The sequence below is a fragment of the Triturus cristatus genome, chromosome 12, assembly GCF_964204655.1.
Source record: "Triturus cristatus chromosome 12, aTriCri1.1, whole genome shotgun sequence".
Lineage (NCBI taxonomy): Eukaryota > Metazoa > Chordata > Amphibia > Caudata > Salamandridae > Triturus > Triturus cristatus.
In genome coordinates, this window is record NC_140595.1 from 289820839 (window position 1) to 289848604 (window position 27766).

General features: G+C 44.3%; 1 protein-coding gene across 3 annotated transcripts in view; it reads left to right on the forward strand.

Annotated features, from left to right (window-relative positions):
• ADGRG1 (adhesion G protein-coupled receptor G1) overlaps positions 1-27766 on the forward strand; it is a 316709-nt gene that overhangs the window by 262049 nt on the left and 26894 nt on the right. For all 3 annotated transcript variants that reach the window (XM_085640101.1, XM_085640099.1, XM_085640100.1), the window contains 4 exons: positions 2229-2666; positions 8893-8980; positions 25235-25379; positions 25714-25842. In XM_085640101.1, coding sequence (XP_085496227.1) covers positions 2229-2666; positions 8893-8980; positions 25235-25379; positions 25714-25842 — 800 coding nt within the window. The remainder of the gene's footprint in view (positions 1-2228; positions 2667-8892; positions 8981-25234; positions 25380-25713; positions 25843-27766) is intronic.

The window sequence follows — 27766 nt, forward strand, 5'->3', positions numbered from 1 at the left end:
GAGTAGAGCAGATCGGGACCGGAGCGAGGATGTGCAGCCATGTAAGTGACTTTTTCCTTTTTTTAATGTATTTCGTTTGTGTATGTATTCCCTACATCGCCGACATGCACTACATTACTGTTATAAAGTTAAACATTTTAACTTTAAAACGATAATGTAATGCATGTCAGCGTGAATTTAGTTTTGTCCGTGCATGCACCCATTTGTATGCCTCACCACGCTCCATAGCTGGCAGCCGCCACTGGGTATAAGCAGTGGGTGCAGAGCATTTTCTGTGGCACTGGATAAACCATAACACGCATGTGGGTGACAGGAAGGGTCGTCTTCTGAGGAACAACGTGGATTTTAACAAAGTGTTTATAGGCGTAACCCTAAGAGTCTAGTAAATCTGGCGTGAGGGGAAAGATTCCTAATAATGCATCTATCAGATGCCCTATACAATGGCAGGCAACGTCTCTTTTTCCCTGAATCCTCCAAAAGTCTGCAGATAAAGTGATGGGCCATCCCTCAAGGGGGTGGCAGGTGTATGACGTTTTGGCAGGGATCGCCAAGGTGGTGCCCTATGTGTATGGTGAAGGTGTTAGTTGCATTTTGGAAAATGTTTTTGGTTTCATTCCCCTTCTTTGAAGACAATATGTAAGTCTGTTCCTTATCAGTTTACTTACTATTTTATGTAAAGAAAAATGCATTCTGTATATTGTTTAGGTTCAAATTTTATCTGCAAGGAACAGAGCAAATATTTTAATAACCAAATAAGGAGATATTTTTTAAAAAAAAGCCTTCACCCAGGACTATACGCCACCAATTTGGGCATTGTGTAGGACTTTTTCTTGCGAAATTCCATGAATTTCATGGCCACGAAATTTTGCATAGTTTTTTGCTGCAGAATGTCTTGGGGGAAGTGGAAAATGTCTTACGGGAGGGATATTCTTCTCCAACCAACCCTTGCCAGCATCTCGCTTGACTTTTTAATGTGAGGCATGCCTTAGGTTTCGATTTTGACACGAGGTACACCAGCATTTTAGTTTCTGAAATACTCCCATCATTTTTGTGTGATTTTGTACACAATTGTGCGAAATAAATTTGTCAATTTTGCTCGGGCCTAACACTCACCCCATACCAGGACTCTGAGATTACTCCATTGAGAAGAGAGGAAAGACACTTTCGCACGCCTGGACTTTCACGCTTTTAAGTAGGGAGTCCTAAAAGTGTAAACTGGGGGTGACATATTATCCCACAGCAGAGACATTCCCCACCACATCTCATGTGCTAGGAGAAATAACACCCAGCATGCATTCTGTCCCTAAAGAAATAGTGACGATTAGAATGACTGTACCAGACAATATGTCAATCAAGTGCCGCAGAATATGCCTTTCAGAATTTCTATGACACTGATATATTGACCAGTTACTACTCCTAGAGAATAGCATAGTGACAGTCCTTGCTCGTGAAAGAGTTAGACAGAAATGTGCAACATACAATAATCTCAAAATAAATAAAGAAAAATTTAAACCATATCATCCTGTGCTACTGTCTGATGTAAAAATATATAAATGAACATATAAACAGACATGGGCAAACAGGTGACAAATTATGTGGCACGCTACACGAAATCAGGGCTTGTACACCTTGGAATCATGGTAACAATTAGCACATAATTAACACTTTATCCACACACCCAAGTCTGAAACTGAGAATGATGTGTAATATATGTACCTCTTAGATATTGCAACAGTGGAATAGCTGTTTACTTGGCGGCGGGTGCACAATTTGCGCATGTGTCTGCAGGCCACTTGGGAGGAGGGTTTTTACCATTCCCTCCTCCTTTAAAAATCCAATCCACCTCTTTAGTGTTACTTTTCTCACTTTATTCATTGCCTTTTCTTTCTACATGTTTCTCGTTGCATCTTTTTACTCTTCTCACTCAGTCGGTCTCTGCCTTCCTTTACCCGCCATCTTTGTCTTCTTCCCCTCATTCGCTCATTCCCCCTCCTTTCACTTTCTCCCCTGTCATTTCACTCTCTTCCTCCAACCTCCCCTTATCCTTCTTGTTAGCTTTCCTTGCAAGGACTTCTCTATTGATTTGAAGCAAAAATGTGCAACTGAGTTGTATGGGGAAGACTGGATAAAAGTACGCTCCATCACTCCAGCCATTTCCTGTTCTTCATTTTCTCACTCTTTTGCCTCTTCACTCCTGTCCTAAACCCTTGTTTGTGTCTCCATCATAGGCGTCTTCACAAACACAATGCCATTCTGGTTCTGTGGCAGCAGAAACCAGGCCTCTGGAGGTGGGATGCTGGAGTATAACTCCAACCTAGACTGCGACACCATTACTATTGTGAACAGGAATAACTCCCTGAAGATCATAGCGCCTTTCCACATGAGCGGCACGGTGCCACTCAACTCTGCACCCGGCCTAAACCGCTTCTGTTTCTACTGGTTCCGAAAACCAGGACTCCTCAACCTATCATATGGCGCTAACAACTACACCCGCGGCACAGTGAACATGGAGACTGCTCCGTGCCGGGCAAAGACCTGCAGTCCGCCAAAATGGGTATCCCGGAACTGTCATCGAAGTGAGGCGCTCTACAGTGTGTCTCATAGGAATAGCCAGTATCAAACCAACTGCTCCTTCCACTACGAGATGAACATTCGAAGACCGTGTGGTAAGTCTTCCTACTTATCTTATCAGCAACTTATCCATTCATTTTTTTATTTTTTGAAATATTTGTATTGGTTTTTACTGGCACGAAGCATTGCATACAGTACATTCAGATAAGCAAACCATCTCCTCTGGTTTAGACCTCAACCCCCTTCCCCTTTGGCCACCCATTCCCTGCTGTTTAGGGAAGTAAACAGTGCCCCCCTCTCTTGAGTAAACGTATCCATTCTTGGTCATTACCTGTAGACTATGGACAGATATATCCTTGACATCAAACTGACACCTTCAGGCGACTGCCCAAAGCCCTACCTGAGGTCACCCACCACATGAGAACCCTTCCTCCTCCCTGTTGAGCTGTTCTCCCACTCATTTACTCTCACTGTTTCCATTCCGCACCACGTACTAACGTCCACCCCATACTGTACCCCTCCACATCATTATGCCCTGGCCCCGCCTCATCGTCAACTATATGACAGATCTCCATCTCTTTCCTGCCTTTGTACCTTGGTGCCAGCCAGCACACATCACCAGCTCTGTCATTAGCACCCAGGACCATGAACAATAGACTTTTGTCCATGCTGTGAAAACGAGAGATCGATTTCCAGTGGTTGGCCCAGCGACATGAGACCCTAGTGCAATATTAGGTAAATGTGCATGGAATAGAAAGAGAGAGAAACTCATACATTCATGCTCCTAAGGCGCTTCACATGAAAGCAGATAGTTCTGAAGCAGGCACTTTAATCACAAGGATAAAACCCACTCCATACTCCTTATGGACCATCAGACCCTAATTCTCAGCCGCTGCCAGGGGCGGAGAGAATGGCTGGTAGAGGCGTTTCCGAGATTTGCTGGTTGATTGGCCTTAGTCATAGTTTGAGTTGTCTGAAGTAACCATTTTCATTGAAAATCAGTACTTTGTGGAACGACAAACGTTGTTCTTTATGCAACAGACATCTTAAAATCTATTTTAGTTTACTCGCAATGTACCAACATGCAATTAATTTTTAAAATGTCCCCCTTAGAGTGTATAAGACAGAAAGGTATTCATTGATTTGCATATTTGAAAGCTTTGTGAGCCCATCATCTTTGGCACAAACAAGATGGAGCAGGCTAAGCAGGAGAACCTTTACAGCAATTTGGTGACAGAAAAGATGGCAGAGTGCTCTTCTCCCCTGACCTCATCCAGAAGACTCCTGGACACTGCCCGTGACTCAGTGAAAAGATAGAAGGAGATAGACTTGGGTTCAGGGATTTTAAGAATCAGTGAAACAGACACTGAGTTTTAGCAAACAGTGAAGAGCAGAAGGCGGTGTCATCTCAGCAACCACATACATAGCAGATGTGACGTCACACACTCCTTGAACACCAACCTGTACCCTTAATGATTGGCTCAAACAACCAGATGCTAGCCTATGCTTCAGCTCATTTTAACAACAGGATTCAAATGTATTACATCTTTGCCACTGTTGAGCAGCCCACATGGTGGTCACCTTCAACAGCAAGGAATTACAGGCAAATCCTGCCTGCCATTAAATTACACAATGGGGAGAATCTAGGAAATAATCTGAAAATGAAAGAAGTACCCCAAAAATGACCCTCTAGCCAACAAACAGAACTAGATTAGACCTAAAGTTCTGCACTGAGAATGTGTGCAGTCATAGCAGTGTGGAGGAAGCTACACTGTGTAGCACTTAGCATTGACATGAAGGCCTAACAGTACCCGGAGCGGCAACTAACGACAACAGCAGAATAAAGACTAACCAACTGAACAATTTATGAAAGATATAGAACCTGCAGCACAGTGAGAAGGAGGGTTTACTGATGAGTATTGCTGTCAGACTGTCAGGTCAAATGTTTCAAAATATTGCCATTGGAAGGGTGTGACATACAAGGCCATCTGACAAACAGATGGCTACAGACAGATACAAAAAATCTTCCCATTTAAATGAAAGACAATTAAAAAGTATACATGGAAACGAAAAAGAAAAATAGAACACAATAACACTGAAAACCACACAGAATAACCAAATGATGATCATTTATTTATCCAATAATCCTGAAAACTCGCTGCTGTACTTACCTCACTCTTTTACTGTGGATAATGTTTGACCTTCAGCCCAAACTTGTTTCTTCTTCATCATCTGCATGCAGACATTCACCGTTGATATCCGTGTTGTCCAATACTCTCCAATATCACACTCATCGTATCTCCATGCAGTGGAAAGGTTCATATATATACACGTCAGATTGCTTCACCTCCTTGCATTCATGTGCAAACCAGTGGTCATGTGCCTCTCCCATAACTATTTGTGTATGATGCAAAGATGGATTTCTGGGTTTATACCACGGTGTAGTTTAATAGCGTTTAAACACTCCTGCAATGACCTACAGTTTAATACATTTGGAAATCCCCTACTCACCGATTCAGATTTGTGAATAAAAACATTGACTTTCTTCACAATTGTTACTCTTTTAACATTTGCTTCCTTCATTACATTGGTTTGTTATTTTGCCTGGGTATAGACTGCTTACCGCTGCTGTACCACACAGCAAATAATAAGATAAGACATGGGTTGTAATACCATGGCTGTTGTCACAAATCCACAGAAGTTCCCTAACAACATGCTGCACATTCTTGTCACATGCTACATCTCCATGTAGACCTACTTTTAACTTTTTATTCTTTCAATTCAGCCATTTGATTGTGGATGGTCATTTTTGACATTTCATGGTTGGAACTGCTTATTCTAAAAAAAATCTCACCATTGTTTTAGAGATAAACTGGACACCATTATTTGAAACGATGGACATTCCTTTCCAAAAATAACTTGCACAAAAATGACTTTGTCCTATATGTTTTATGTTCGAAGCTCAGTGCGATGAGCGAGGTGATGGCTATATTCTGGTGATGTATATGGAAAAGATTTCAATAAACATACATTTGACAAAAAAAATGACTTTGTCAGTAGATGAGCAGCATACATTTCTAATCAAGTAATATAATCAGGCGTGTTACATCAGCAGATAACACATCAAAAGGACTATGAAAACCCTGTCAACACGCACATTTAAATGCAGTTCTTGGCTATGCACAGGTCCCTCAGTTAGGGAACCATGACTCATTTGTGCATATCTTGTGGCTGCCCAAGCTTGGCCCTGTCCTTATTCTGTGAATATGTACATTGCAATGTCTACTGTTTGCGTGTAAGTCGTTACCATGTAAGACACAACATACTACCACTGCCACCAGTTGTTGTACCATTCTCCTATGCTTTACATCTGGAAATACTCCCACAAACATCTAGTATTTTGTGTATAAGTTTTCTGCAGTGAGATGCACAACAGTAGCTGACATGATCCTCTGCTCTGTAGTCCCCGATGTGTCCACTCCAGTTTGATTTCAGGGTTCTCTAACAGGCCACGTTCCAAAAACACATATGCTGCATGTTTGCTCAGTGTCCGGGTGCTAGTTGTCAGCTGTTAACAGCTCATGATAACAACTCCTGGCATGAAATAGTAACACAGTCGATTCACTACTGTAGCAGTTGTCATCCTCTAGCTACCATAATTATCAACCGAAGATCCTATCCAAACACATTTGGATAGATGTGACATCATGGCAGTGATATCACACACACACAAGTTGACACTACAACAAGACTAATGCATGCACACAGCTCATGAGCTGGGCAGAAAAGTCTTGGATAAACAAAAAAGACAAAGAAAGCCATCACTGACTAAAATTGAGTTCAAGATGTAAACTAACTATGCAAAAACACACTAAGAACATAAACGCTTTTGGTTTCTAAAATATTACTGCTGTGAACAGTTCCCTTTGGATTAGCAAACTAGAATCTGACAGAAACAGCCATGGAGGTCACCAACATGTTTTAAGCTCTTAACACATCAACTCATAAATTGCTGTTGTCCAATTAAGAGGCTGCTTGAGAGCAACTGATCAAAGCTCATGACTTTATCCTTTGAGTGCTTAATTTGCGTCTGAGGTTGCTAGAGGTGAGCGCTGACACTGTGACTCATTTTTCTGATCTTGACCTGTTTTCCATGATCAGGCTTTGACCCTGAGCATGATGAGAGAAAGACAGAAATAGAAGAAAGGGAGAAAGGAGGATGGAGGACAGTGGTCTGCGTCCCGTTATCATCTTTGAAAATTGAACTGTTGAGTTATGTACCGATCAGAGGGGATTCAACTCCCGAGAGACATATTGCAAAGAAGATTTGAACCCTAGTATTGATTCTACTTTATACCGCCACCCTATACTTCTTGTCTCTTTAACCTTCTCTTGCAAGTTTTGTCACTGCTGGTTTCCCCCTTTAGCACTGTTTCTTATCTGTGCATGAGGGCTGACGGCAACTCCCTTTCATGCTGTGATTCTTAAATGCATCTGGAATCTCAGAGAGAACCGGCAATGACAGGAGACGGCCTGCCTGCTGGTTGGAAGGGGATCTGGAGGAGTGCAAGGTTTCCCTCCAGTTTGACACCCTGAAGTCCCACACAATCTGGGCCTCGAACAAGTCTGTATTGACACACCGTGCATTCTCGCTCCATTAGTGGCCCCCAGTGGCCCACTAATACCGGGAACCTCTCTGATGGAACTAATTGTGTGGACTCTTTAATCTTCTCTGTGCACCAAAAGCGAACCTCCTACATACAGACATGTCCAAGAAGAAGAAGCGCGTCAGGGAAGTCTTTTTCCCCCAATGGCCACTTCATTGAAAAACACTAGGCAGGTGAAAACCTGAAAGAGTGACATAAATTGGCTGGGAGTGTGCGGTGGTGGGTGAAAAAGGGATGAGGTGCAATCAAGTCTACCCGACATTGGTTTCCGCACCCCGACATTCAGTAACACTGGCGATGGGCTTCTGAGCAGAACTTAGGGTCCTTGCACTTTTCCATATTAAGGACTGCTAGGGCCAAACTACACTCATAGAGATGGAGCAGTGGTTGATGTGACATAGGCTCACAGGGTGAGGGGAACTGGCTGTTTTCCCTGTTGTAGCAGACTGGGGGGAGTCCTCTCAAGATGAGGGTGGGGGTTCTAATGCGAGTCACGTGGGTTGTACTAATCAGTCCTCTCTCTCCCATCCCTTACCCTTTCAAACCCCTTTAGGGGGAGCTGAGATATTTAGGAGGTGAATTGTACAGTGAGTGCATGTGGAATTGGAGAGTTTTAACAGTGGGCAGACCTAAACTCCAGTTAGAATAATATTAATGTCTTGAGCTTTGCATCTCAGTGACGTTGTACCTGTTCCATTCTGGTTTACTTGAAGTCAATAACCAGAATTAAACACAAATGCTACCTTGTTCTGGCCTGAACCCAGGTCTGTCTGTCTGTTAATACTCCACACTCTGCATGTTTGGACTGGCCCCAGATGATCTGTACTATGGGTGTTCCTGGTCAGTCTGAGAATTAATTGAAGAATAATACACATATTTAAAGCCATAAAACCTCTGAAATAAAGATCACTGAATGCGAGAGGAGCGTTCAGTGGTGCGAGTGGGCAGATATCTGGTGCTGGTGATTATGCGCTGCATCTGAAACTAACAGGGGTTCTCTTGTGGTTCAAGGCCATTGTGGATTCAATCACTCAGGGTAGCTTTAGGTGTCGAGGACACACTTGTGCTTTACATACAGTAATAGGCACTGAAAAAGCCAATAGGTCAGGCCTTAATTACCAATGCATAGAAACTGCATTTATGCATGCTTGAACCACACCAAAGTCATCTATTAGCTATGATAATAGTTCATTTGTTTTAAGCAGCTCGATCGTACACATTAGGTAATGTGTGTGGGTTGTATAAACAAATGTGTCCAGGTACATATGACACGCGCACACTTCCTAACACATAAAAACTCCTGCTATGTGAAAAAACAAAACAAAAAAGGATTGCTCTCTGTAGACCATGCCTGTATATGATAAGTCATCTAATATGTGCCAGTTCAGTGTACTTTTGACATGTAAAATAGTCCCTCATGCACTGCAATGGAAGCATTCAACTCAAGGCGGAATGCTACATAATATAGCCCATTCTATGCATATTTCAAACAACTGGTAATAATAAACCTTGCAGATATTTGCACTGTCAAGCCAAACCTAAAGTGGTGCAATCTCAAGTGCTTATATTTGTATTTTCCAATCTCTCCTAATCTCTTATATTATTAGTAGAGCTATTCAACCGTCTGTAATCTGCTTGTGGTCTTCTTCCTCAGATGCGAAGGCCATTCAAGATGAAGTCAAACAGATCGAAAAGTTAATCCAACGAGATGCACCACCAATCGACCCCTACACAGCGCACGCGTAAGTAGAATAGATCTGCACCTTCTATGGGGCTATGAGAGGGCACAGTCTTACTAGAGCAATGCTGCAAAGCTGTGGTGGTGAAACTAGGGGTGCTGAAGCACCCAGATAACTCTAGAAAGAGTTTAGATGGAGAATGAACAATAAAGAGACTCTTCAAATATTGATCAGGCAGCATTTAACATGTATTTAAAGACTGCCACATACCTTTATGCACTCTTAATGAGACGTTGTTATTGGCTGGCACCCACACTCCAAAAATTGTTGGAGCGTAAGCAGAGCAGAACCATCTCTCTTCACGACTTATGAAAGTGTTCCCTCCCGCCTTCGAATGCAGTGGAGGACAGGAGCGCTGAGAGAGGCCACTCCCTACAATCCTGGCACTTCTCTCATGCTGTGAGGAATATATATGTTTACTACGCATGCTTTACATCGTATGCCATTACAACAACCGCGTTGTTACAACGCAAACCATTACATCACAAGTCATTTCAATGACTTGCTGTAGGGGGTGCGCTGGACTTAGGAATAGTACAATTTACTATTCCTACTCCAGTTTGTGCAACAACAGGGAAGGTATTGGATTGTAAATCCAAAACCTTCTGCCCCTACAGCAAGTCGTTGTAACGACTTGCAATGTAATGGTTTGTGTTGTAACAATGCGGGCGTTGTAACTATCGCGTTGTAATGGCATGCGATATAAAGCATGTGATCTAAAGGCTGTTCCCCGCTGTGAGCGCAGTTCCAGGATTGGGTAGTGCTGTTTACTGTATCCCGGAGCTTCGTGGAGAGACGAGCAGGAAGGACAATCTGAAGCCAACCAGGAAGGTAAGTACCATTTTTTTATTTGTTTTTAATTTTAGTACCACCTGTTCACCACTCTAAATACTTGCCAGACGCCACTGGTGCAGGACCTTGCCGTCTGGCCTGCCTCATAATTAGGATAATGTCGGAAAGATCAACACAACAGACCTGCCACTTTGTGAGAATGTTTCACCATGTCAGGAGGGGGGCAGGACCTTGGAAGGGGTGGGGCTTTGAACTGAGCACAGTCGCAGCACTTTAAATTCACAGGCTCTCCCTTCCAACACAAACAATCAAAGCTTCTGAGGCTGCTGACAATGTCCTGGGGTGATTTCATACCTGTAATGGACATTGGCTGCCCAGAGCCTCCACACAATTCGCTGGAGGTCAACTCTCTGCTGGGGTTTCCAGTTAATTGTGTGTACATAATGTGGTATTGGCTCATCACCGGGTGACGGTAGGAAGGAAGCTGATATCGTCTGACACACATGGGCACCTAGTGACTTGGAAGGTCTGACAGAACAATTTTTATTGACTAAGGTTAGCCCCCCATAGATTTTAATGATCAGTTATTGTTATTTCTAGTTCCCCCTATCTTCAACTAAAATATTCCATACTCCCTTATTAACAAATATCTCCTGTTCTTTTAATTTGCGGTGTGAATTTTAAGTTCTTTATTACTTAGGTTTATAGTAGTTGCGTTTTGTAAATTCTGAAATCCCCACATATGTATTTATTTATAAAGCCTTGGCATGTGGCACATTGCCACTTTATAGCACTTACAGAGATAAGTCTTCAGTATAGGCCACGTGTGAGTTAAGGGTGCGTCAAGGGGGGCCCCCACCTGCCTCTTTCTTCAAGCAGCTGTATTATGGCATTGGTGAGACTCAGATAAAGTGTCTTAAGTTTGTGGCCACGCTGACAGCTTTGATGAGCCGATTTATCAGCTTATTATTACTTTTATTTATTTGATGATTTTGTAAAGCGCCAACTTGTGGCATTTCAGCCACTCTGTAGCACTTAGGAGTCTGGCAATGCTGATCAATAACTTCTGTTGGTAAAGGAGCTTTTCAGTTATCGCCACAGTGGTCCACAGAACACAGTCCCCGATGATTGAGTTTAAGTGGGTCCCTCATGGCAGTTGATTGGATGTACTCCCTTCGTAAAGGGCGATAAATTGGTGCCCACTAAAGGTTGGGTCGAGTCAAAAGCCTCTTTAAATAAATGCATCTTCTGGTACCCATGTTCCTAGCTACACCAGAGTCAAGTTAATGTCGTTCCAGACCCTTATGGGCAGTAGTGTAAGGAAATTCACCCATGTTTCCTGCTAGTTCAGTTTAATTGCCACGGAAGAGTAAAGGCTGGTATGAATACCAGAGTATTGCTAGGGTTTGAGGTGCACAGGTAAAAGTAAGGGTAGAGGTATTCTTTTGAAGGTGGCAGTAGAGGTACCAGTGGAGGCCGGCATGGGTGGCGGTGTGGGCACAGGAACGTTGGCGCAGGTCGCAAAGTAAAAAAAATAACAAAATAAACACTTACCTTGCCGCTGGGTCCAGCGTCTCTGCTCCTGCTCTCCTGCGTCCGACTCCATGAACAGGAAGCACTGGCCAGGCTCCCCTGACCAATCGCAATGCTGAAATGCAGCGTTGTGATTGGTCTGAGCGCCATGACACGGCGCTCAGCCAGGGGCTGGAGGGGTAGGCATGTTCTCGATGCAGGCTATAATGCAGCATGCATGGAGAACAAGGAAAGTGTGTATGACTGTTTTGGGCGGCCCAAGAGGGCCAGCCAGTCATTGCGCACTTAGAAGTGTTCTACCATTCCTCCTCTGCTCTGCTGCCCCGCCCCCTCACGCAAGCTGCCGTAGCAGGAGGACTAAATAAAATTATAATAACATTACTTTATCATCATTTTATTTTTTCCTTTCTTTTACTGGTGCAGAGCAGTGGGGCGACGCTCCTCCGTCTTAATGGAGGAGCTGCCACTGAGAGGACTCTAGTATAAGTGTGGTATGGGTACTAATGTACAGCTAGGGGGAAAAGGCACCACAGCACAGAGAGAGAGCAGGGATTCCTTGGTATAGGTTGTGCTCAAATTACTAATCTGTCATAGGGATGAGACTATCAGGATATAGGCAGTGAAAGGAATACTAGGGTATAGGTAAAGTCATAGAGGTATTATAGTATTGCTATGGTAATAGGTACCTGGATATAGGGAGGGGTAGAGGTTCTATGGTGGAGGCATCTGTATGAATACCTTGGCCTCCTTTTGAGTCGGAATTCTCAGGCATAGGGAGGACTAGAGGTACCAGGATATAGTCAGGATGATAGGCACTGGGGCATAGGTAGGTATAGGTTTACTCAGGTATAGGTAGGGGGAGATGTATAGGCAGGGTTAGAAGATTTACAATATTGGCAGAAGTAGAGATACTGTTACAGGAAAGGGCACCTGTAATACGGTAAAAGTAGGGTAAAGGAAGATATAGAGGTAGGAGTAAAAACATATTTGAGGGAGAAGGGAGACTAGCTAACCTGCATATAGATAGGGATGAAGATGTGTGGAGAGGAAGGAGGACAGACAGGTAGATAGAGCAGACAAGGAAGAAGGTGGTACAGGGTTGCTCCCCATTCTTTCCCCTTTCTCAGAAGGGAAACAAAGGATCTATGTAGTCCTAGAACAAAAGATCTATGTAGGAAGGAAAACTGCAGGGATTTTTTTGAACAAGGAGAGCTTTCACAAGGATGGATTTCTTTTCTTGTTATTGATTTAGGAGAGGAGGATGTAGTGTAAAGCCAGAGTTGCCGAATTTGGAACTGTGGAAGGGATGTAATGTTGGTCAATACCAATGGCAGGGAAGAACAGGTAAATCTCCAGATACGTGTGTCTATTGGTCTCACTTGCGCACCACGGTTAGTAAAAGGTCCAGGGCAGGGCTGCGCCTGGCAGTGTCCATGCTGCAGTTTAATTGACCTCACCACGGCTCAGAATAATTTTTCCATGCAGGGCGCGCCGCATGCAGCTACGCTGCGCTCACTACATCGGTTGCGGATTACAGTCAATGACCACCTCTACACTGGTGACGAGGCCGGTTCTGAAGCCTCGCCTTTCAGCAATCCAGCATCGATCTCAACACCACCTCCTCCCTGCAGCGATCGCCCGGCCTCACTCATGCCAATGTTGCTCATTCTCCGCAAGGAGGAGAGAATATGTGATTTGCAGGACCCCGCCTTCAGAGACTCCATTGTGACTTTTCAGGCCTGCTCATCCCCTGATATCTCCCTGAGGTCCAATTACCCTACTACTTACAGTGCCTACCAACCAGCTGTGGCATCACCCAGGTCTTACACCCTCAGTAAGAGACTGCCATAAAGACGTAAGTGCTCACCACCATCTACAATAGATACACTTCTCTAGCGTGTGGTATAGCCAGTGATAATCCCAAGAGGGACAACAGGTAGGTGGCCATGCATTGCGTCAATATACAAATGCTCCTTGATCAGGCGGCTGCTCCACTCTCCACAGGCGGACAGTGCTTGTGCCGGGAGGGACGTCCTCACCCAAATAAACCCCAGCGGAACTGACCTGCGGGCCAGAATCAATGCCAAATTCTCCGATGTGGCCACTGTGCCTGCTATCAAACCTTTCCATATAAAGGGTGCAACTTTGTTCTAAGCGCCCAAATGGAGAGACTGGGTAGAACACCTACAACTCTAGTTTGAGGCCACCGACGTTGCAGCGGAACGTCGCTGCGCCCTTCTACTTCACATGTTCTCTTGTGAGGCAAAGACATACAAAGAGCATACAAAACTCTCACAGAGGCAGTCCCTAAAATGTAAGACACACATGTTGCCACCCTGAATGCTCAATTTGAGCCAATAGCCAAAATGAATTACTAACTTTTCATCTTTAGGCAAGCTTGCCAAGAACCAGAAGAATCACTGGATGCGTTTTATGGCAGACTAAAGTAACTTGCCAGTAGATTCAATGTTGTGCCTCCTCCAAACTGAGGGAAGCCATTCTCTAAGAATTAGGAATATCATTAAGAGACATATTTACACTTGGAAGGTCTTAAGAGCTTCCGAAAGCTCACATATCACACATGGAGGTCACACTCCACAGAACAATCAAAGTGGAACCATCTAACGCAGTACAACCATGATGCCCAGCTGAGCCCCAAAAGAAACTGACTGATGCCAAAAACAGTGCGGATACTGAGAAGGGACGCCCAACAAGTTTGCAGACTGCCTGGCCAAGGGTAGAAAGTGCAAAGCGTGTGGCAAATTCAACCTTTTTGTCAAAGTGTGCAGATCATCAAAACACAGAGCCATGAAAGATACCGTCCACGCTCTCCCAGAAGCCGCAAGCGAGACGGGAGACATGGATGATGATTTTGTCACCTAAAACACTGTTCACAAAATCTTCATTGATGGGCACAAGAACCCCACTCGGGGGGCTGTTCCACAATGTCAAATGAGAGGTAGACAGTACTCTGTCACTGCAGCCATCGAAATAGGAGCATACATAGACCTCATGTCCACTGACACATACCAAACCAGGCAAAAACCTCCAGTGCTAGCCAAGACCAAAGTCATAGTCTTTGCTTACGGACAAACAAAGCCACTACCCATATTAGGGTGCTTCAGGTCTTCATTTTCACATGAGAACAAGAGCAATGACACAACCATCTATGTAGCGGATAGAGGCCAAGGCATGCTAGTAAGCTGTACCACAGCCAGGACTTTAGGCCTAGTCTCCTTTGCATTTGGAGCGCAGCTCGAAGAACTCTCACACATCCTGGCTGAGTTTGAAAGGTTGTTTGATGGGATTAGTTGTCTGTAGAACAAAGTCATGCATCCGCACATTGACCAGTCGATACAGCCGGTAGCCCTATAACATTGTCGCATTGCATTCGACCTCCAACTGAAAATGGAAGAGGAACTTTACAAGCTAGAACTTGCCGGCATCATTGAATAGATCATAGGTCACACACCATGGGTGTCACCTATCATAGTGGTGAAAAGCAGAAACAACCTGGAGAGGTCTGCATCTGCATAGATAAGCGGCTCACAAACATCACAATCAAACGCGAGCACCACGTGACTCCCACCATTGACGACATCCTAGGAGAGCTCAATGGAGCCCAGTGGTTCCCTAAGGTAGACCTGCAATCAGGTCCCCATTTTCCCCTACACCCAGAGTCGAGGTATATTACGACCGTCTCTAATCATGTGGGGCTCAGGCCTTACCATTGCCTCGACTTTGGGATATCAAGGATATCTTCCCACGTACCCAAAAGAAACCCAAAAGAAACCTCCTTTCCGCCAACCTCACCTTAGCAGAAACACCACATATCTGCAGAACCAGAGCAGGGGGACGAGCCTTCTCCCACACCGCGGCTAAGGCCTGGAACGACCTTCCAGTCAACATCAGATGCTCCCCTACCTTGCACACCTTCAGGAAGAGCCTCAAGACCTGGCTCTTCGGCTGATCCGAAACTGCACCCCCCCTCCTCCCAGCAACTTGAGACCCTCACGGGTGAGTAGTGTGCTTTAAAAACCCCATATTGATAGAGGGAGGGGGCTAAATATATGCCTGTAGTCCTGCGAACAGCTTATATATGGTGTTCTGGAATACTTCTGCTGCACTTCAATCAGTCTCTGGACACCATCTACAGTACTGCAGAACAAGGTGAATGCCTACAACTAGCCCTTGCCACAAACAAATCTGGGAAGCGAGATCCCTCAAACAGCATCAATTGCACCGAACACAGGAGGCCTAGAGGACTCTTGAATCACTGCATCATGTACGAGTGGATAGCTACTACGAGGACCCTGTCTGGGGAAATTTGCCAGCCTCACAGCTTTGGCAATGCAGTTAGCCCATAATGGCCACTAAGGCATGCTAAAAACAAAAGAACCCCTCCAGGGCGAAAGTTCGTTCTCACTCATGGAAGAAATGGTCAAGGTCACTGTTCAACCTTCAGATGATGGCAAGTTATGGGCCCACCAGATGCACCTACACCCGTCCTTATGGAGCAAGGCCCCCAACCATCATGGGTATGTGCCCGCCTAGACTTTGGTTGTCTGCCAGATCAGTGATACCTCCTAGTCCTGATGGATGACTACGCCAAATACCTAGAGGTCGCATTGTTATCATCTCAAGCAGCTGCAGAGGTCATCCCCAAGCTCGAGAAGAAGATAACCATTCCTGAGGGTTCATAGGAGAACTTTGGACCTCAACGGGGCCCATTTTCAAAGCCAAGAGTCTGCAACATACCTGCAATCGTGGGGTACAAAGCATAGGAACGTGGCTTCTCGCTGGCAAAAGAGAAGTCAAACGATTTATGCGAATAAGGGGATAGGCATTGCTCATGCAGACCATCAACCGTTGGAGAAGGCCATCTTGCATTCCTGCAAGAATATTGCCAAACCCCACATTGACCACCGGGCAAGCCCCTGGACATGCCAGCATGGGGCTCATCCCAGCGGACACAATCCTACACCACCTGAGTGGCTGCCAAACCCCGTCAATGGTGATTAAATGCTACAAAGAAGAAGAAACACCAATCATAAGGCAAGCATTTGCCGGGGAGCTCTGGTGTCAGACATCCCCACTGGTGACTTTGTAATCATCAAAGACAGGCAAGCAAGTAGCAAGATTAAGCTCCCTTTTGAACATCACCCATAGGTCCTCACGTGATGCTGCGGCATAATGATCACTGCTGACACACCAACAAGGAAATTACTTGTAATGTCTCCTCCTTCAAAACAATATTAAACAAAACAACAAGAGCATGTCCATGCGAACAGCGGTATCAAGTGATCCTTGAAACATGTGTTCAGAAGGAACTCATTCAGATGAAAATTATGACTATCACAGATATTTCTGTGCGGATTCAATCAAAAAATACCAATGTTAAATCATAAACGTTTGAAAGGAACAATGATCGCCAGTATGTAACATGGTTCAGTCGAAACGAGTTTTATCCAAAACAATCACAAAATTCATACACTCATAGAATATAGTAGCTATTGAGAGTGTCACTGAAATGTCCTACTTTGATCCTAAACTTCACACAGAGGTTCTAGTTGATACTAGCCCTGCGGGGTAAGGCGCAATCCTTGCACAGCACAACGGACAACCAAATGCCCAGAGACATATTGTGGCATACGCTAGTAAAAGCCTGTCACAAACCGAATGTGCTTACTCGCAACCTGAAAAAGAAAGTGTGACAGTGGTTTGGGCTTGTGAATATTTCCATGTATTCTTCAATGGAAAGCCTTCCACAGTAGAAAATGATCATCAAGCACTGTGGCTGATATTTGGCAATCCCAAAGCCAAAATGCCTCCTCAAATTGAACGTTGGGGTTTCAGGTTACAAGAACACAACTATACAATTCTTCATAGTTCAGGGAAAGGCCAGAATCCTGCTGATAATTTTTCAAGCGTGCCACTACAGTGCCCTGGTACTCCATCTAAAACAGCAGAGGTCTACATCAGTTTTATTTTGAAATCGAGGACACCAGCTGCCATGTCCTTAGAACAAATTGTCACTGCCACAAGCCAAGACAGTGTGTTAAAGTTAAGTCATTATTGCTCATTAATTGTGGACCAGCACTCTAGACATCTCGCTAGTGACAGTGAGTATTTGACGTTCAAAAATGCAGGAAATGAACTTTCATTGCCTCAAGAAGGCCTCATTCTGAGAGGTACACAAGTTTTTATTCCTGAGAGTCTGCAGCAAGTAATCGACGATGCCCATGAGGGACATCGAGGAATAGTTGCCACCAAGAGAGCTCTCTGCTGTCCTTAAATCAACAAAAGGATTGAAAAAGAATTGAAGACTTGTCATATATGCAACTGTCTTTCGTGTCAAGTTATTCAGCACCCTCTGAACATGTCAGAACTGTTACATCCTGCATGCAAGAAAATCTCTATTGATTTACTTGGTCCTCTTGAGAATGGACATCATCTTTTAGATATTGTTGATGAAGACTCCTATTTTCCATTGGTAGAAGACCTTTCAACCACTACACATTAAAAGGTTATTCAAAAATAAGATGGCATCTTTGCGACATGGGGTGTACCTATAATCTTAAATTCTGACAACAGCCTACCTTTTAATAGTTGAGAATTCAAAGACTTTTTAAATCACCTCAATACAATAGATCAAAAAAACCCTGCTCTTTGGCCCCAGGCCAGTGGTCTGGTACAGGGGTCTCCAACCAGTCGATCGCGAGCTACCGGTAGCTCGCTGACCCTCTGAGAGTAGCTCGCGCTGCTATCTATATTGCGACGTCGTTTCAGCATTTTATTTTGTCTCCCTTCATTGTTTTTCACAGCTTTCAGCCCTTGCCTGCCCTCACACAAACCAGCAGCTCTGATTGGCTGAACTGAGCTCTGCTGGGGCGGGGCGGGCTGAAGAATGTGAGGTTTTCCCACTTAGTCACGTGCCACCTATCTTTTCCAGGCTGGCACCGCGCTCTTCATTTACTTTCCATTTGGGCCTCCACGGAGCCGCTGCTGCAGTGAGTTAAGTGGGCCCCTGACCGAGCAGTAGCAGAGTCGGTAAAATCGACTAAGTGCATGCAAGGCCCTTTCATTTTAACATTCTCTGCCACTGAGCTTTAGATCTGCCTTCGGTAGTAAAGCGCAGTGGCAGGCAACCTTAAAATTAAAAGCCCTTTCAGGCACTGGGCCGATGCTGCGGTGGCAGCCGATGGTAAAATGCAAGATTCTTGCCTGCACTAATCTGCTTTCACTGACTGTACCACTCTTTTCATTTGCCTTCGCGTAGTAGTCCATGAAAGCGGATTAGTCAGTGAAAGTCCATGCAAGTACCTTTGATTTTAAAATCGGTTGCCACCGTGCTTTACATCTGCATTAAGCAGGAATAAAGCGCGGTGGCAGCCAAAGTTAACATCAAAGGTCCTTGCAGGCACAGAACGTTACCACGGTGGCAGCGAATGTGGCAGCCAGTGCTTGCCTGCAGTGAACAGCTTTAAATTCATGCAAAGGCAAATATATAGCGCGGTTTAGCAATCAGTGAAAGTCTTTCACTGATTACTACAACGCGCTATATATTTGCCTTTGCATGATTGTGAAAGCTGTTTAAAGAAGGCCTAGTTTAGACTAGCATGCACGGACCTTTGATTTTAACATCAGCTGTCACCGTGCTTTACATTTGTCTTAACCAACAGTAATAAAGCACAGTGGCACCCCACGTTCAAATTAAAAGTCCTCGCTTGCACTGTGCTGCTACTGCGCTTTTAACCTTCCTGCTATAAAGCATGGTGGCAGCCAACACAAAAATCCAAGGTGCTTGCCTGCACTGAACTGCTTTCACATTCATGCAAAGGCAAATATATAGGGTGGTGTAGCAATCACTGAAAGGCTTTCACTGATTACTACACCACGCTATATATTTGCCTTTGCATGACTGTGAAAGTTGTTCAGACTCCGAGCATGCACGGACGTTTGATTTTAACATTGACTGCCACCGTGCTTTACATCTGCCTTAACAGTAATAAAGCACAGTGGCAGCTGAAGTTCAAATTAAAAGTCCTTGCATGTACTGTGCTGCTACCGCCAGGGCCGGCTCTATGTGCCACCGGGTGCTGACTTCGTGTGGGGGCGCCAATATTATAGTAAAGCATCTGCTGCTATATTCCTGGCCTCCAGCAAATTTCAGCCAACAATAAAAATGTCAAACTAGGTGATGAATGTACTTCTTGGAAAGAGAGATTGTGTAATAATCTGTAAACTTGCAAAGGAAGTTATTAATCACAATAAGGTAGCACAGAGGGTTAATATGCCTGCTGCAAAGAAGGTGCAGATCACAAAGTGCATATAAAACATAATGTAAATGGGTCAGCGGGTTACTACTTTGGTCAGAGAGACCATATTGTTGCTAGCTCTTTATGAGTTAAAATCCTAATGTAGAACAGTGAGCAAGAGCTGCATTAGAACAGCAAGGTATAGGCTGGCTGGACCGTTGTGATTTCCCCCAGTTGTTGCAAAATAGGTTCATTTGGGTAGAAATCAATTCTTTTTAGAATCCCCCAACCACGGTGTTAGCCTGGTTTAAAATCTGTTTCCAATTCTGCCTCTCCTGACCAAGCACTCTTAAACTATTCTGCCTGCTAGTATGGATGACCTGCGACTCATATACCTTCTTGTCCTCTGTCTTATCTGTAACATTTCACTGATTGATTCTCTGTATAATTGAAGCTATTAATTGAAAGGTTTTGAAGCGTCTTGACAACACAAATTCAAAGACATTCCTTTCAGTGTTTCTAGGGAACTCTTAAGTATTTTGTTCAAACCACAGGATGGGCTCTGAAGAAATTAGGCTTAGAGTCAATGAAACTGGGCGTGGGGGGTGTCTCGGAAAAATGTGCGAGTTGCTTGGGGTTTAGTAGCTCACTACGATTTTCACCGACCAGAAGTAGCTCGCACTACACAAAAGGTTGGAGACCCCTGGTCTGGTAGGACTGTTCATGAGTACTATAAAGAAAGCTACTCAGCATGCTGCATTGGAGAAGCTTGACCTCAAAGCTGTTTTGAACACTACTCTTCAAGCTTACAGTTTGACCTATCACTCAACGCCAGGGGAAAGCCCTACAACTCTCATGTTTGGAAGCCTGATGACCAAACTGCCCAAATGCACCAACCTCAGATCCAAGAATGAGGAAGACATTCATACTACGGACTTTGGTCGCAAACAGAAGATGAAAATATATGCTGACAGTCAATGTCATGTAGTCATTAAAAAGATGCCACCTGTACAAGAGGAGATCGAGTGCTTGTCAGATAATAGAGGAAAAGACAGTCCGATGCTCCTTTTGAGGCTGAGCCCTTTTACCATTACTAACACCAAAGGACTCATGGTAACTGCGCAGCATCCTGCAACGTCCCGTACGAGAGTTTACTTCACTTTCGATATGTGCCCCAATACTCACCAAACATCGATGTCAATGTAGAGCCTGGGTCCAACCAGACTGTTGATGACTCTATGCTGATGATTTCACCTCACCTGCTCAGATCATGGGCATTTCAACTGCCAGATCCCGGTTTCCAGTGACCGGATCAGGACGCGTGATTCAGGTGATACAACGCCTAATTGAAGAATTATAATTGCCTGTAAATTTATGTATTGTTATGTTATGTTATTCGGAATTTGTTAAGCGCACGGTCACCCAGGGGTTTCATGGCGCTAAGTGAGACAGATGGTAAACTGAAGAGATAGATGGTAACAATACTCTAACCGTGCGCTTGTTTGAATACCCAGGTCTTCAGAGCTCCCCTAAACTCTGCCAGCTTAGTACAATTCCGAATAGACAGGGGGAAGGAATTCCAGGTTTTTGGGGCAAGGTAGGCGAAACGGGATCCACCAAGTCGTTTCTTTTTGAACGTAGGCAGCGTGAGGAAGGACAGGTGGGCAGAGCGAAGGTCACGGGTCGGTTCGTATTTATTTATGAGTTGATTGACGAACCTGGGACTTTTTCCGTGGAGTGCTTTGAAGATTATGCAGCCTACCTTAAAGGTGATCCGTTGGGCTATAGGGAGCCAATGAATTGAATTGATTCATGAATTTATTTGTATATTTATTTATTTAGCAAAAGTTTAACGTTTTATTTCACCAAGCGGGAGATGTAGTGTCTTGTAAATAAAAGAAAGCTGGAACTCTTTTGGTTTACACTTTACACTGTGTGACGTAAGCATTGGAGAGATGAGGTGAAGGCAGGTGTAAAATGTTGAGTTCTGCTTGTATGCAGCAGAATAAAGACGTGTACAATTACTCTGTGTGTGTGGCATGGTCATTGGTGAGTACCTGGGCTGGCAGGACACTGCACTATGGTCCTATTACTACCAGTGGCATAGCCAGTGTGTCATGCATGGGCCGTTCCTTGAGCAAGGGAGGAAATGGGCTCTCTGCAGGGGCGTAACACAGGCTCCCCGCAGCCCCCGCGGTGCGGGGGGGGGGGCAAGCTTCAAGGGGCCTCCTCAGCACTGCATTCTGGCCGGAGAGCTCCTGATTGAGCCCAGAGGGGGGGCTCCTGATTGAGCCCAGAGGGGGGCCCTCTACGGACGGGGCAGGGAGGCCCCCTCACTTTTCTTTACAGTGGCCATCTGGCCTCGATTTGAACTCTGAAAAACCACTTTAGTCAGGGTTCAGTTAACCCCTCAAGCCTCTGGGCCAAGTTGCCACTGCACCTGCTGCACCAATGGAAGCTACGCCCCTTATTACTACACTTATAAGTGCGCAGTAAATTCAGGGAGAAGCGCCACTGTTCTATCAAACTCAAAAACCCATTTTAGCACAGCACCCAACTGAGCAATCCTGCCATCATGTGTCCACTTTGCGTATTGCAAGCGTTTGTCAAGACAAACCAACTGCTTCCGCTGATAGACCCTGCTGCTTTGTGCCCCTGCCCTTTTCACCTAGTTCAGTCTGCTCGGTTTTTCCAACAGAGCATTGCATGCCAGGCCCCGCTGACATACACCTAAAATAGCACAGCAGAAACTACAGTATGTTTTACAGTAACATCTTTCCTGAAGAGGATAATGTCATTTGACGATAGTCTCTCAGCACAGCAAACAAAGATTAAAAACCCAGTCAAGTTATGCTCCTGGGCCATGGAAGAAACCAAAGGAGAAGGCTATACTATAAAATAGTGCCTGTAGGCTAATTCGTAATTCTCAAATAGGGTTTTTCGGTCAAGAAGGCATGACTGCTCTTGTTAACTTGCTCAACCTTATATCAGTAAATGTATAACTTTAAGCAGTTCAAGAGACCTGATTTAAAGGAAAAAATACATGCCCTTTTAGAGGAAACTCTAATCAGTTATTCTGTGGATAACTATGAAATGTTCAAACCTAAAGCTAATAGAAATAATCCGATGGAAGCATGTGGATTAAAGCCAGTGGTCAAATGACTGAGAAAATACGGTTTTGTTCCACGATCAGATTCCTAGCTCCCTAGTCCGACACTATTGGAGTTGCATTTTCTGCTTGACAGATTTAGTGAAATAATGGATTTGTCAATTAATCATTGTATAAGTTTACAAACCGATCGGCCAATCAATCTCTCTCTCAGTCCATCAATTCAGAAATCCCACCACCAATACATCAGTAATGACAAGTTTGATGCAGAGAAATAGCTCATTACAGTATTCTGTTTTTTGGGGGGATTTTATATAGCCCGAACTTGACCCGAATCCGGTATCAGGTATCAGAGCGCTTTACATGAGCACCAGTTAAATTACAGACGGACACATTCATTTTTGGTGGGCACAGGGAGATTAACTGATTTGCCCAGAATCACAGGACGATGAGCGTCATTGCTGAGACTCGAACCTGGTACCCATATTTGAGATCGACCGCCCTAGCCCCTTAGGCCACATCCTCTCCCCAATTGTCTTACGGAATCTTCAATTCTCGCGATGTTGAGAAAGTCCGCTCCCTCTTATAAGGACGGCTTTCGGCGGTGGAGTGGGACTTGCCAGCAGCAGATATGTGCAAGTAAATTCCAGATGATCAATGATTTGTATCCCCTGGCTTTTTTGTTAAGACTTTTTCTCTTCATTAACTGGAAACTGCGCCCAGCCATTGTCAAGTTTGGAAATAGAATATGCCTGCCAAACCTTGGTTTTCTTTGACATGAAAATAAAGACATTCCTTAATGGCCTTATTGCTGACCTCCTTGATGCCACTGACATAGATGCGCCAAAATTGGCCTCCAGAAAATTCCCTGCCCTTATGTTTGCTGACGACACCCTGCTGCTGTCCAAGTCACCAATGGGCATGCAGCGGGTGCTAGATCAGTTCACCACCTTTTGTAAAAAAAGGAACCTGGTGGTCAACATAGGCAAAACTAAATATATGGCCTTCAATGTAAAATCCTCCAATTACCCACATCCCAAAATGGAAGGAGTCGCCTTGGATCGGGTCTCTGTATTCGAGTACCTAGGCCTGACCCTAAATGACAAAATGGGCTGGTGCCCTCAAATTTGCAAAGCCAATTTAAAACTCAACCAGGCTGTGTGGGGCATCCTCAAAGTCCACAAAAAATGCCGTTTAAAAATTATAAGTGCCCCACTAGAAATCTACCGTGTCCAATCTAGATCTTCCACATTGTATGGGGCGGAATTATGGGGACACACTAATCCCAAGGACTTATCTATCACTGAAAATAATTTCTTGAGGAAACTTCTATCACTTCCAATTAATACCCCGCTTAAGCCATTGAGGCTGGATCTTAACATCCGTCCTATTTTAGAGGTCATTGCCTCTCGCCCGGTGATGTACTGGAAAAGATTGTGGAGTACACCGGAGTTGGCATGTTACAGAGACGAATTGAAAGTAATCTTGAGCTTACTAGGGGCCGACAAGATTCCTTGGCTCCAGTATGTTAGGCAGACATTAACCAACATTGGACTTGCCCACCTCAGGACTAATCCAGAGATTTCTACTTTAGGCATTTCCAAAAAAACCCTTGCCATCACTCTTAAAGATTACTTTCTAACAAAAGCTTATAGTGTTGTCAAGCCTTCTAGCCTGACTGATATCTTTTTAGATGTTAAATGTCACTACGCCTTTGTTCCTGACCTCGACGTTATTCAGCCCACTTTTGCAAAGAAGCTGTTTCTACAGTTCAGATACGGGACACTCCCCCTCTATTCTTTCACTGATAAATGGGTGGGTGCCCTCGAGCATAGTTGTCCGGGCTGCTCATCTGAAAAGGAAACCATGATACACGTTGTGCTCTTTTGCCCCGCATATGCTGGTATCCGGAAAAAATGGATTATCCAGCTATGCCTAAACCTGGGTATTAGAAGCTACCTGGATTTTTTCAGGATCCTGCGAAGTGACCAAAGTCCACTTGTTGTGATAGCAATTTCTAAGTTCTTGTTTGCGATGTGGCTAATTCGTACAAAACTATTAAGCAACAATATAGCCTGATTGATTGTCTTAAAAAAGCCCTTGTTAGTCGACTAAACTGTATGCCATCTTCTTTTTTTTACTAGTATGGTATATTTTATTAACTGTATATGTTCTTAAATGAATTGTTTTATATGTACTTTTATGATTTTATACAATCGAAATAAAGACTTTTTGAATTGAATTGAATAAAGACATTCTCTTGTCTAAGTGAAATTGTGCTTGGAAAGCATTGCATTTATGATGTTAGATTATCAAATTATGCCTCATTTGTGCTGTGTGGAGCCATAGGCTACTTTTCAATCCATTTGTTAATGGATTTCGTCCTAAACTTTGATAACAAAACATGTAAAATTGTATTAGTTCTGGTGACTTTTCTAAATCATCTCTGAGCAAGCGTCCTTATATGTCAGTTGTCTAAGCTGTTTCCTTGGGCAGTTTGAGATCCCCCTCTGAGGCCTTGTCCCCAAACATCTCCCTCAGCTTTGTCTCCTTGTCTCCTCGCAGGTCCCTGCGACGAGTGGAGGCCGCGCTCACTGCCGTGAACTTCAGTGGACAGAATACAACCTTTGGGAAGGGGCTGGTGCGGGCCTCTGTCATCAAGCTGAACACCAGCAGCTACCAGGGCCTGGTCCTCGACTCCAAGTCCTTGGTAAGTTCTTGACCTAAAATGACATCTCCTTTGTGTTTGGCAGGTACATTAAGGGGCTTCTTTCTGAAACTAGAGGTACCAGCTCCTACCCGTAGGTTGCTGCAAAGTAGATTACAGCCTCTGTTATTGGAGTAGAGGGACCAGGGATCTTTCAAAAGGAAGGAGGCCTTTACATTTAAAATATATATATATTTAGTAGCTTATTGTAGCTGTAGTAGCAGTTATCTGACAGATGGAGTGTTGGTTAAGTGAACCCTGATTTCCAAGCTGTCCCTCTTCTTTGTTTCTTTCATTCTCTGAAAAAATGTCCATCCTTTTGTCCTCCATTTTGCAGTTGAATAAAAGTACATCCAATGAAAAGGGGTCGTTCTCTGTGTCTCTGCCCCCGGGGCTTCTGAAGAACGCGAGCGGCGACCAGACAAGGCTCCTGATTGTCAGCTTCGAAAGCCCAGCACTTTTCAAGGTGAGAAGGTCAACTGGCACTTAAACTGCGAATGATGGGCGACTTTTTCAAATCGGCAGGTTAAGGAACTTCACCCTCCACATATGTGTGTGTTAGCCCTTGCATCTGTTGTCTGTGACTGTATGTGTTGTCTCCATATGTATAAATGCCTCTCTGCATTTTGTGTGCTTGTTTTTAGAATGTCTGCTGACTTGTACCAAAAGCCGGCGTTAGGGCGGTGCCACAGGTGCGGCCGCACTGGGCACTGACCTGGATGGGGGGGGGGGGCAGTGACCTCAGAGGGGGTGCTGTGTTTAGCAGTAAGTTGCAATTTAAAAGTACCTGCTGCTGAGATCATTGTGCATCCAGCTTTCAGGCAACAATAAAAATGTCATGAAAACTCTTGTGATTAATGTTCCTGCTAGAGAGAGAGATCGGAGGTTTGTCTAGTGGCAGGTTTGACTCACCCTAAAGTAGTGCAGAGGGTTAATATGCCTGCTGCAAAGAACGGATCTGTGTTTTAGGTGGATATCTGAGTGGATTAGTAAAGCCAGCTTTTAACAGCGCTATAAAGCCAATCAAATGTATGTGATAGATGGGCTATATAGAGTTCAGGGGCACTTTTTCCCGGTGGTAGTGAGGGAATCCGAAGAGGAGGTCGGGGGCGCCAAAAAAGATTGTCGCATCGGGCGGCACCACTGCTAAAGCCGGCCCTGCTTGTACTCATAGGTATCTGTCTGCATGTTGGGTTGTTTGTGCATGGAAGTATGGCGGAGTGCTGTTATGTGTGATTCATGTGTCCATCTCTGTTACGTCCCTTTATGTTCATGAACGGTGCACAATCCTTCTCAATTCTTGTTTGGGGTTATCATATTTCCGATGATGAAGGTGGAAAATAATAAAGTCCATGACATTGAATGGGCAATGAAGAGAGTTATACCCGGTGATCTTTAATGAGGCTCCACCCCCCACTGTCTTGATGTTCAGGGGTTTTACAGTGCTGTGGTCTCTGAATCCTGCACAACACAAGACACAGCAGTTGAGGACATGCATACCAGCGGCCCAGCCCAACACTACAGTTGCAACTGGGGGTGGGGGTGATGATAGAAGATGTGTTCTTGACTGTGAAGAAATTATTTGAGACCTGAAGTTGTTGCAGACCTAGCTCTACAGTCATATTCTTCAGTTTCCTCTGCAACCCTGGGACATTCCAATTTTGAGGCAACACATTGCTATTAAGTAACAAAAAGGTCCTGTGTTGCTTAAAAGTTGTCTGGTGAGTTAAGATGGATCAAGTTATTTATATAGGTACTTTTTGATCTACAAAGGGTGGCCTTAGATACACTGGACCTTCATCTGGTTCCTTATTTATAAAAAGGTAAAACTTTCTGAAAATTAAAATTGTTCAATATAGTAACACTCCCTATACTGGTTCCTCTCTTCTTCAAGGGGGTTTCTACTCACCATAGATAGTTGAATCACCAACTTGCACATTCCAGTGCATCCGTGCAAAGAATATCAGTGAATTTTTCTTTTTAGGCTAATGACCATTTCATATTGAAAGGGCTCACAATTGGTCCGCTGTGTTCATAACGCAGCTAATGTTAAAAGTCACTCTCACACGAAGGCAAGACAAGCATGTACACTCTTATCTTGACAATTTGCCTATCAAAGCGGTGACTGAGCAGTTTGCTTCCCTACATCTTATAATTGACCTGAAATTCTTAATTGCCTCAAAATGTTCATCACTTGCAAAATATCCAGTCCACTTCCACTTAGATTGGAAGTCTTCCAAGGTGTGGTCATTTAACCTACGCTTGACAATGATTCTCCCTGTAAGAGAATGGGCTTCAATAAGAAAAATTAGGGTATCGACAGCAGGCCATATTTTGGCTAACTGGTGCTCTTTCCCGACACCACAAAAAACACACAAATGATAGACGGA